The 11323-nt window shown below is 46.0% G+C and overlaps 2 protein-coding genes across 2 annotated transcripts; one reads left to right on the forward strand and one right to left on the reverse strand.

Annotated features, from left to right (window-relative positions):
* Positions 1-3910: 3910 nt before the first annotated feature.
* Positions 3911-5090, reverse strand: LOC119332000 (E3 ubiquitin-protein ligase RZF1-like). The gene has a single exon (XM_037605181.1). It carries the CDS (start codon positions 4994-4996, stop codon positions 4037-4039), a length of 960 nt encoding a protein of 319 aa, XP_037461078.1. The 5' UTR covers positions 4997-5090; the 3' UTR covers positions 3911-4036.
* A 5293-nt stretch (positions 5091-10383) lies between these two features.
* On the forward strand, positions 10384-11049 carry LOC119328367 (transcription factor HEC2-like). The gene has a single exon (XM_037601367.1). The coding sequence runs from the start codon at positions 10435-10437 to the stop codon at positions 10990-10992; it is 558 nt and encodes a 185-aa protein (XP_037457264.1). The 5' UTR covers positions 10384-10434; the 3' UTR covers positions 10993-11049.
* The last annotated feature ends 274 nt before the right edge of the window (positions 11050-11323 follow it).

Consider the following 11323-nt stretch of genomic DNA (forward strand, 5'->3'; position numbering starts at 1 on the left):
ATTTTATTTGAGGGAGAGGCATAAGCTAACATACTTTCTCTACTTGGATCATATGCACTTATGATTGGAACTCTAGCAAGCATCTGCAACTACTAAAGATTCATTAAGGTAAAACCCAACCATAGCATTAAAGCATCAAGTCCCCTTTATCCCATACGCAAACAACCTACTTACTCGGGTCTGTGCTTCTGTCACTCACGCCACCCACCATAAGCAAATCATAAACATATTGCAAACCCTACAGCGGGAATCCCTCACGCTTGCGCGACACGGAGAGCACCATAGGACAACACCAATAATAAAACATACAACTCAAACCAATCACGATCATCAAATAGCCATTAGGACAAAACAGATCTACTCAAACATCATAGGATAGCCATACATCTGGGAAATAATATATAGTGTTGAGCACCATGTTTAAGTAGATATTACAACGGGTAAGAGAGGGGTTACACCGCTGCATAGAGGGGGGAAGAGTTGGTGATGATGGCGGTGAAGTTGTTGGTGAAGATTGCGGTGATGATGATGGCCCCCGGTGGCACTCCGGCGCCACCGGAAGCGAGGGGGAGAGAGCCCCCCTCCTTCTTCTTCTTCCTTGACCTCCTCCCTAGTTGGGAGAAGGGTTTCCCCTCTGGTCCATGGCCTCCATGGCGTGGGAGGGGCGAGAGCCCCTCCGAGATTGGATCTATCTCTCTGTCTCTCTCTGTTTCTGCGTTCTGTTCTGGCTCTGTTTCACCGTTTCGTGTATATATGGAGATCCGTAACTCCGATTGGCCTGAAACCTTCGCCGTGATTTTTTTTTCTCTGAAAATTAGCTTTCTTGCGGCAAAAGAAGAGCGTCAACCGCCTTACGGGTGGCTCACGAGGGTAGGGGCGCGCCCAGGGGGGTCAGGCGCGCCCCCCTACCTCATGACCACCTCGGGCACCGTCTCACGTGGATTTTTCTTCCGGAATTTTCCAAATATTCCAAAAATAAGCTCCGTCCGTTTTTATCCCGTTTGGATTCCGTTTGGTATGGATATTCTACGAAACATAAAACATGCAACAAACAGGAACTGACACTGGGCACTGGATCAATATGTTAGTCCCAAAAATAATATAAAAAGTTGCCAAAAAGTATATGAAAGTTGAATAATATTGGCATGGAACAATCAAAAATTATAGATACGACGGAGACGTATCATTACCAGAACCCCCCGGGGAGTATATGGGCCCTAATGGGCTTTAGGGGAGAGAGGGAGGGGCTGCCTAGGGCAGGCCGCACGCCCCCAAGGCCTAGTCCGAATTGGAGTAGGGGGAGGGGCGACGCCCCCTCCTTCCTTCTCTTCTCTCTTCCCTTTCCTACTCTCCTACTCCTACTACATGGAAAGGGGGGAATCCTACTCCCGGTGGGAGTAGGACTCCCCATGGCGCTCCCTAGTAGAGGGTCGGCCCTCCCCCTCCTCCACTCCTTTATATATGGGTAGGGGGGCACCCCATAGACACACAAGTTGATCGTTGATCTGTTAGCCGTGTGCGGTGCCCCCCTCTGCCATAATCCACCTCGGTCATATCGTAGCAGTGCTTAGGCGAAGCCCTGTTCCGGTAGCATCATCATCACCATCATCACGCCTTGTCCTAACGAAGCTCTCCCTCAACACTCTTCTGGATCGTGAGTTCGTGGGACGTCACCGAACCAAACGTGTGCAGATCGCGGAGGTGCCGTACTTTCGGTACTAGGATCGGTCGATCGTGAAGACGTACGACTACATCAACCGCGTTCTCATAACGCTTCCGCTTACGGTCTACGAGGGTATGTGGACAACACTCTCCCTCTCGTTGCTATGCATCACCATGATCTTGCGTGTGAGTAGGATTTTTTTTTGAAATTACTGCGTTCCCCAACAGTAGCAACCTCCATCATGGATCATCTCCATCATCCGCCTATTCGCGTCGTCACACAACGACTTGCCTAGTTGAGACTTACCGGTGAACAGAGAGCGGACACCGAGCTGATCCATGCCTGATGTTATCCATGATCAAACAAGTTGAGGCAACGATGAGTCGAGAAAATGGAGCGGGGCTACGTTGATGTCAATACCATATTGCACTACCCGACGGCGAAGGCCGGAAGATTGCTACTGCCGGCCAAGCTGCTCGGCGGCGTAGAAGTAGGGCGGCTGATATTGCTCCAGTCACTGTGGCATATGCATGGACGGCGGCGGCACCCCGTGTCTACCCCACCTGGCGACTACACCCCGGCCCCGGTCCCGCCCGCCGCCTCTGTCCCCCTTCTTTTTGTCACCAGCCTCATCCTTTGTCTTCTTTTTGAGGCAGCGGGCTTGTCATGTCGCTGAGTTATCTTCCGGGCGAGCACCTTCTCTGGGTCCTCCACCTCCGCTAGCACCGGCAACTCTTTGTGCGGGTCCGTGTGGTGGCGGGAACAAAAAGGACGAGAATTGGGGTGAAGAACGGTGGCGATCGAAAAGGAGAGGGTAGAGAATGGAAGGGTTTCGACACGGAGACTGTGCAGACCACTCCAAACGTGGGCTCTGCCTCCGCCTCCATTATAGGTGGGTGGGAGGTGTTCGAGTCCTACGTGGTGGATGTCCGGGCTCCCACATAGCCATTGGTTTCCTTCCGGTTTGTGAAAAAACGGACACACGGGCTGGTTCGCAAACAAATACATGACCTAGTTGAATGGGTTACAGTGTTCAAACAGTTTGGTCCGACATATCCGCGCGATTTGAGGGTCTAAGAGCATCTATAGCCTCACCTCTCAAACCCGCGTCATACGCCCGGGCGGGCCGCCCGGTCACTGTCCGGTCATGTTTTTTGACCTGGACGGGCGCCTTAAACGGCCTCAAATGCCGGGGATATGGGGGTGCCAGTCAACTCGGGCACACCCGCCACATCGGTCTGACAGCGGGGTCCCACGCGGAAACGCCCGAAACCCGGCGACCTGACGGGGCCACGTCCGTCGCCGCGGTGTGAATGTCGCGTGGCGCTGCTCCGGCTCGCCGCCCAAGACCAAATCCGGCTATTTAAGCCGGCCGACATCCCGCAACCCTAACCCAACCCCCTCCTCCCTCTTCGTGCCACCAGTCCGAGACCATCCACCTCCTCCCTCTCCCACTCCGGCGCTCTCCCCATGGTCGGACGCTCCGCCCATGCTCCGGCACTCTGTCATGGTCCAAAGCAAGATCACCTACTACGCCATGCTGACGCCGGAGCGCCGCTACGAGATCCAGCAGGAGATCCGGGCGAGGCAAGCTGCACGCGCCGCCCGCATCGCTGCCGGGCTGCCTCCGGAATCGGCGGAGCCGGAGGAGGAGGAGCAGCCGGGGGAGGAGGAGATGGCTCCGATGAAGGTGGAGGAGGTGGAGGAGCCGGACCAGCAGGTGTCGACCTTCAACGTGGAGCAGGCAGATGCGAAGTTTGCCATCGCCCAGTCTGACGAGATGGCCGAGCAGCATGCCATCGTATGTGGAGGCCAACCGGGCGTTCCTCCGGCGGGAGCAGGCGGAGTCCGACGCGCTTTTCGCCGAACTCGACACAGAGATAGAGGCGGAGGAGGCCGGAGCTGCAGCTGCCACCCATGCCGCCGGAGCTGGGCACGAAGATCGTCGTGACCGACGAGAAGTAGCTAGGATCAACGTAGTATGTAGATTCTACTTCTTTTGCATGTCTTTGTATGGATATAAGAATCAAATATGAGATATCCGAATGTAACAAGTGAAATTTAAGGCATGTCCGGTCACTATCTGTGCGGGCATTTGAGGGGTCATATTTGTCATACGTGGCTGTAGATGCTCTAAGCGCTGGCATTGAAGATGTGTTACTTTCTCCGCTCGGGTTTTCTGTTCCGAATAAAAGAAGTACGCTTTTCTGTTCCGAATAATGATATGCACCGATGGGAGCATGTTCATGAAATTGAATCACTGAAGGTTTAGCTCTGTACATAATTTTTTGTCTGATCAAGCTGCACATGAAACTTGGTTTTTCTTTTCGGAATAATGACATGCACACGTGACAGTCTCCAATGTGCCATTTCTCAAACGAGAAAGGAGACAACGAAAAAGCAAGCAGCGACGAGAACAAACGACTGAAGAATCGTGGCGCCACGACTGACATTGCCGCCGGTGTCATCGGCGTCGGCTTCCGTCCCACGCCGCCCAGGTCCATTACCCCAGCCGCCCACGTCCGGTTCCCCCAGCGTTAGCAGCCAAGCCAGTGGCCCCCAGCCGGCAAGCAGCTGCCACGGCGGGACCGTCTCCTCGCCTCCGTCGCCTGCGCCCGCGCCATCGGGAGATTCATCACCGGCCGGCATCGGCAGCTCCTGCCGGCAGACAGGGCAGGAGTTGTGGAGCTGGAGCCACGGCACGATGCAGTCGGAGTGGTACGCGTGCTTGCACGGCAGCTCGCGCGCGGTCTCGCCCAGCTCGAACTCATCCTTGCACACGGGGCACTGCGAGCCGTCCGCCATGTGCTCCGGCGAGACGTGCACCGTCGGGAGCGAGTCGATCGCCGACGCCGGCGCGGGCGGCGGGCCGGGGCGGTCGTTCTGCGTCAGACCCTCGATGAGCGCGTTCAGGTTGGGGCCGGTGAAGAAGCCCGCCGGGTCGATGCCGGTTGCCGGTGGACCGGGACCGGCACCGTCCATGCCGCCGTGCGTCCCCGGCGCCGGCGGAGGGGACGGGACCCGGCGGATACGTGGGCCTGGCGCGTCGGCCGCGTCGTCGTCCTCGCCCCTGTATATGACCCAGTGGCGGGGGGCGCCCTCGTACGGGAACAGCGGCGGCGGCTGGAAGAGCCGCTCGGTGGGCGCGTGCACGGGCTCGCGCGGCACGGGGAGCTCGATCTCGTGGAGGAAGCGGCCGAGGCAGCGCGGGCAGAAGACGTCGGAGGTCGGGGACGACACGGTGCGCAGCGCGCGGCGGCACACGTAGCACCAGTACAGGCGCCACCTCCTGCGCTGCCGCCGACGGGCGCCGCTCTCGCCGGGCTCTGACATGGCAGTCGACGGCCGGTGGGGAGCTCGCTCGCTAGGCGCCCCGCCGTGCCTGCCGACAGAAGCCGCGTGCAACCACGAGGTTCATGTAGGGTGATGGTGGATGCATGGCACGACTTGCCGGGAAGGAATAGCGTTGGCTGCAGGAAGATGGACACAGAATACGATTCTGGCTTGTGAGGCGGTATGTCAAGTGACGCACGTTTACCTGCACTTCCTTCTCATGCTTGCAAAGTTGCGAGCCGCGAGCAACCGGCGGCGCAAAAGCTAACTGCGTCCGGTTAGCTATATGTTGACACTTGACACCGCCGAAACAAAACACTAGGGTAGAAGGGTGATTGTGCAGCAGCCGCACATTTTTAGTCTTCGCATGTGGCAACCTCAGCTCTCATCCATGAACATTATTGTAAGTATGTGAATATATTTTTAAATGTGCAAAAACATTTTTAACTACATGAATAGTTCTCTCTTTAATGGGTGAATACGTTAAAAAAGTAAATGGATATTTTTAAATTAGCAACATTTTGTAAAAAAAATACAAGGACACATTCTTTCATTATATGTGAATAAATGCACGAATATTTAAAAATGGTATGAATACATGAACACTTTTTTAAAATACACCATAAAATTTTAGAACTGTATAATTAATGTGTGTGTGTGTGTGTGTGAAATAAATCTATTTTCAAAGCTAAATGATCACTTTTTTACAACATGCATACAAATCAGATTTTTTTATCAATTTGTTTTGTGTAAAATTAATGAAATAAAACATGTTGTTAAAAAGGTACATATTTTGAGCGAATTTTCAAAAATCAAAAAATTGCACCTTAGTTAATAGCCGCACTCAGGGTATATTTTATCTTCGGTGTAGACGGCTCCTGCATCCCGCTCAAAGCAATATACATGCCCGCTTTCTTTTAGAAACGAGACACATGCACACCCACCTCTAGAACGCATGCACACATACCTAGCCCCGTGTCGTAACCAGGTTGGAGAAACGCCACGGGCGACCGTAGAGCTACAGTGATCAATAGTGCCCAATAGTGTGACTGTAGCTACAATCAATGAAGGAAGGAAGCACGACCAAGACATTCAGCCGGTAGATCTTGAAATTGAAGGAATCATATCATGCATCTCGGAGTCAACAAACACACAACTAGAGGCGATACCATTACTGACTAAAAAGCAGCGTGAAGCGTTAAGAACAAGCATCAGCGGCAGATCCGATTTTTTTAAAATGTCAAAATCGAACTTCCTTTTGAAACACGGATATTAAAACTTGTAAACAACTTTATTAAAAATCTAAAAACAATTTTCGAAACTAGGTACATTTTGTAAAATTCCAAACAAAACTAAAAACACAAACATTTTTTAATTAATGAAAACTATTAAAAACGCCAAACAAATTTTGAAAACATGAACACTTTCGGATCAGTGAACATTATATGGGAACGGGAACATTGTTCGAACCTTCAAACAAAATTGTAAAAGTGAACATTGTCAAATTTGCGAACATTATTTGCAAAACATGAGTATATTTTGAAGAAAAGGAAAAAAAAACTCTGAACTTTTTTTTCAATTTCTGAACAATATTTAACATCAGAAACATTTTCTGAAAATTTTAACAAATTTGAGAAATGCAAAAAATTAAAATCTCTGAACATTCTTTAAAATGAAAAAACAAAATGAAAGCAAAAAAAGGAAAGAAAAGAAAAAAAAAAGAAACAAATACCAAAACGAAAATGGGACAGACCAGTCAGGAGTACACATGTGCGAACTCACGACTATTTGCCAAGGGTTTTCCTCCAACCACGAGTGATTTGAGTGTACAAATCTCCCATCTGTCAGAAACAGATTCTATGAGGAGCTGCTAGGTATCGCAGTGACTATATCTTGCATTCAGCGAGACAGTAGAAAACCCTCGCTGAAGCGTTTACAGTACTTGGGCGGATCAACGGAAAAGTATATTTTACAGGCAGCAGATCACGGGGTGGATCCCTGGTCTGCCAGGGAGATCGCTGAGGCTGGTAGCCACTCCACCCACTTGTCGTTAGTTGATAGTTGTAGGGACGCGACCTACTGGAGGCGACCCCGACCAGTAGTTTTTGTTTTGTTTTTTTTTTCTTACTTTCTCCAGTTTTCCATTCTTTTATTTTTTTTTCTTCTCAGATTTTTTTAATTTTCCTTACATTTTTTTCTTTGGTTTTTTATCTTTATTTTTTTTTGGTTTTAATCTTTTGGTTCTAATTGTTTCCTTCATTTTCATTCTACATTTTTTTGTATATGTCAAAAACTTTTTCCTAATACACGTTTAACACTTATCCAATATAAATTTAACATTTTTCTGAATAAAAGGTAAACAATTTTATATTATAAATTTCTATTTTTTGTATAATGCTCGATTAACGTTTTTGAATACAAGATGTTGTACATTTTCAACATTTTTTAAATGCTTGAATAACAGTTTTCAAATAAAAACATTAAAAAATTAATACATGATCAACTCTTTTATACACGTTAAAATTCTTCAAATGCTTGATTGAAAATTTTGAAATATTTGTTCAACATTGTTTTTCAAATGCTTGATTTACATTTTTATATACATGATTAACATTTTTTTCAAATATTTGTTCAGCATTTTTTAAATAGTTGTTTGAGATTCTTCAAATGCTTAATTTACATTTTATATACACGATCAAGATTTTTTTCAAATACTTGTTCAACATTTTTTCAATACTCGTTCATAATTTTTAAATGTTATTTTTGTCGATTTTTCTTTGTAATATATTAAATTGTTCGTGAATTCAATATATGTTTGCAGATTAAAAAATGCTCCTGAAATGAATAAAATTTGTAGGATTTTTTTAGAAAAATGTCGTAAATTTAGGAAATTTTTAGTGAAATAAAAAATTATTACTGAGGTAAGAATAATGTTCATGAATGCAAATAAATTCCATTTTTAAAAATTGATTACGAATTAAATTAAGCTTTGCCAATTAAAAAATGTTTATGAAACTTGAAAAATATTCGCAAATTGAGATAAATGCTCAGAATTTCAAAATAAAGACTGGAAATATTATAAACCTTCATGTATTCGAAAAAAGTTCATGAGTTTGATAAATGTTTAAGATTCACAATACATCGGCAATTGCCAACATGTCCAATAAATTAAAAGTGCTCACAAATTTTAAAATTGTTGATGTATTGGAATTTTTTTTGTGAATACAAAAAGTTGATGAATATTATGAAATCCACCAATTTTAAAATAATCATAAATTAAGTAAAAGTTCATGAATTCCAATAATGTTCGAAATTTATAAAATTATCTGGGAAATAATATATTATTCACCGAATTAGAAAAGACTCAAGATTTAATATATTTTTTCGAATTCCAAAAAAACTATTTAAAAGGTAAAAGGAAAAATATATAAGAAAAACCCACAAAGGAAGTGAAAAGGTAAAAACAGTTTTTTTAAATAACCGAGATAAAACACAGAAATAAAATGTCCCGAAAGCTTCCCCAAACTGGGTGAGAAGCTACCGCAATTTACCGAAAACATCTTGCTCTCATCTTAAAAACGCTCGCTCGAGTCCTTTTAATGGGCTGACCCCAATTCGAAGGCTAGCGGCTAATCGTGATTAAAGTATCGCCTAAAAGGTGATAGATATCATTTGCGGGCTTCCATGTATCTGGCTTATTGCGACATAGATGGCTGCGTCGCCTCTAGGGAGTCTTTTGTGGACTAACCCAATAGGATCTTGCTGGTTTGCTAGGTAGGGTTGTTTCACCTTTTAAAATTTAAAACGTGACTTACTCTTTTTATAAAATGTTTATCATGCCATATTAACATTTGTTCACATAACTTTTAAAAATGGTCAGACCATACAAAAAGTATCCGAAACATTTCAAAAAATGCTTGCATGTTTAAAACATGTTGATCAAATTTAAAATTGTTCATGAAATATAAAAATGTGTTCACAAATATTTTCAAAACGATTGTACTAGTCAGAAAAAAATTCAGTACATTTATAACATGTTCGCACATTTGAAAATTCTGTTCATGTCATATTTAAAAAATGCTTAATGTGTGTTTAAAAAATATTCACCATGTATTTAAAACATGTTCAATCAGCATTTGACAAATGTTCAACATTTAAAGGTGTGTTATATGTATTCGGAAAGTGTTCAACATGTGTTTTAAAAAACTTAACTTGTATTTTAAGAATAAATTAATAAGAAGAAAAGGAAAAGAAAAGTAAAAAAGATAATTTTTCCTGAAGAAACAAAAAAAATAATGATAAACTAGTGGGAAAACATAAAAGGAAAAATACAAAAACAAACTAAACCTTTACAAAATCAAGCATTTCACCCCCACCCCGCGCTGTTCATAGAACTTCCCAAAGCAGCTCGTACTGGTCCTGCATAACTTCTATTGGGCTGGCCCACTCAAATGATCACTGAAGGCAAGAGGAGAAGACGTCCCGCAATAAGTTTTTGAAGGCAACATCTCACGATAGGAGAGATAGAGATGTTTTGCGTAAGAAAAACCAACTTATTATTATTCACGTTGAGGTCAACACCAATTTACGGTCTAGCCCTAGCTTTCATCACTCCTTTCTATTTACAGTTCTTCTCTGCTTGAGGCCTTCGAAATGTGAAATCACTAATAAAGAGGTATCTCTTGCAAATGTCACTTTCAACTTCTCTGGTGGTGATAAGTGGCACCAATGTTGGGGATATCGCTTATCGGGAACTTATCGATCGACCCATGATAAGGGGTAAATCGGCCAATTTATTGGCATATCGGCCAATTTATCGCCATATCGGCCGATAAATCTTATCGGCCGGACAAAGGTAAGTGATAAATCGGCTGATTTATCGGAATATTGGAAGATATCTTGAACAGTAAGTGGCACACTGGTGCACCACTTATCACAACCTATGAGTTTTGTGCCTTTGGTCACTACCAGCCACTAAGATTTAGCATGTCTTTGTGTGGTGACCTAATAAGTCCAAATGATAAGTGTCACACGTGTGTCACGAAGCACTCCGGATCTGACGTTGTTTAGAGCTAAAGTTGTCATCTGAAAAGAAAAAACAACCAATAAAAAAACTAAAACTTGCCCTTTGAACAAAAAGTTGTCATGCGCGACAACTAAAATTGCCATCCTCGTGTTACTAAACTTGCCATAAAAAATGTTCGAAGTTGTCATATGTTTGTGCCACATATATGGCACTTATAGTGTACCCATCAGCCTAAACCAGGAGAGTAGCATAAATAGCACTACCGCACCTACCTCAGCTCAACAACTAATCAGACCCTCCATACGAGTGAAGCACCAAGCGCCACCACCCACCAGTCAAGCTTGTCTTAGCTAGAGTAGCAGGAGTACATAGCTTACACCCTAGCAGAAGCTGCCGAGGTCCATCTTTCTGCATGGACTTGGACACGGCAATGGACATGACGAACCAAGAACAGCTCATGCACACCATCTCCCAACTCGACAGCGCCCTCACATACCTTGCTTCTCCATCCACATCGCCATCGCACCAGCCACCGGTCCTAGCCCCGCCGTATCCATCGTGTGCCACCGGTGCGGTTACTCCTAATTCGGTCACGATGCCGGTGTTGGTGCCGCCGCCAGCCGCGGCCTACCCGGAGCACACGGCGACGCGGCGGCTTGTCGTCGGCGTCCACCCGGCCGCGGACGTGGAGAGGCCCAGGCGCCGCAACGGGCGCGTCTCGAGCGAGCCGCAGAGCGTGGCGGCGAGGCTGCGGCGGGAGCGCGTGAGCCAGCGGATGCGCGCGCTGCAGCGGCTGGTGCCCGGCGGCGCGAGGCTGGACACGGCGTCCATGCTGGAGGAGGCCGTCCGCTACGTCAGGTTCCTCAAGAGCCACGTCCAGGCGCTCGAGCAGGCCGCGGCCGCGTTACATGGCCGCCGCGAGGACGTCGCCGGCGGCGAATTCTACCATCACTGCCCGCACTATGCTTAAACGGGAGATGTTACATGCATTGTGAACGATGTATATGGTGCAAGGAATTTGAGCGTCCATACGTGATTCTTGTGGTAGTACTACTTACGTTATAATTCTGCCACAACTCACAAAGGAGTGCATGTGTTCTCTTATTAATTAGCAACCCCCCTCACGCAGCATGTACAAATTCATATTTGATGTTCAAATGGCAGTCATAAATTCATAATTATATTTATCTTTACTGCAGTTGATTGCGAAACGAAGACGCAAAATCTCCATTCGCCTACTCGCTTAATTAATATATATCTTTGTAACCTATAATTTTTTATTTATAAAGACCGGAGTAAGT

Source organism: Triticum dicoccoides, chromosome 7A (assembly GCF_002162155.2).
Source record: "Triticum dicoccoides isolate Atlit2015 ecotype Zavitan chromosome 7A, WEW_v2.0, whole genome shotgun sequence".
Lineage (NCBI taxonomy): Eukaryota > Viridiplantae > Streptophyta > Magnoliopsida > Poales > Poaceae > Triticum > Triticum dicoccoides.

What these genes read in the sequence shown, in the direction of transcription:
- LOC119332000 (XM_037605181.1), bottom strand. Translation starts at nt 4,996, where the DNA reads ATGTCAGAGCCCGGCGAGAGCGGCGCCCGTCGGCGGCAGCGCAGGAGG.
- LOC119328367 (XM_037601367.1), top strand. Translation starts at nt 10,435, where the DNA reads ATGGACTTGGACACGGCAATGGACATGACGAACCAAGAACAGCTCATG.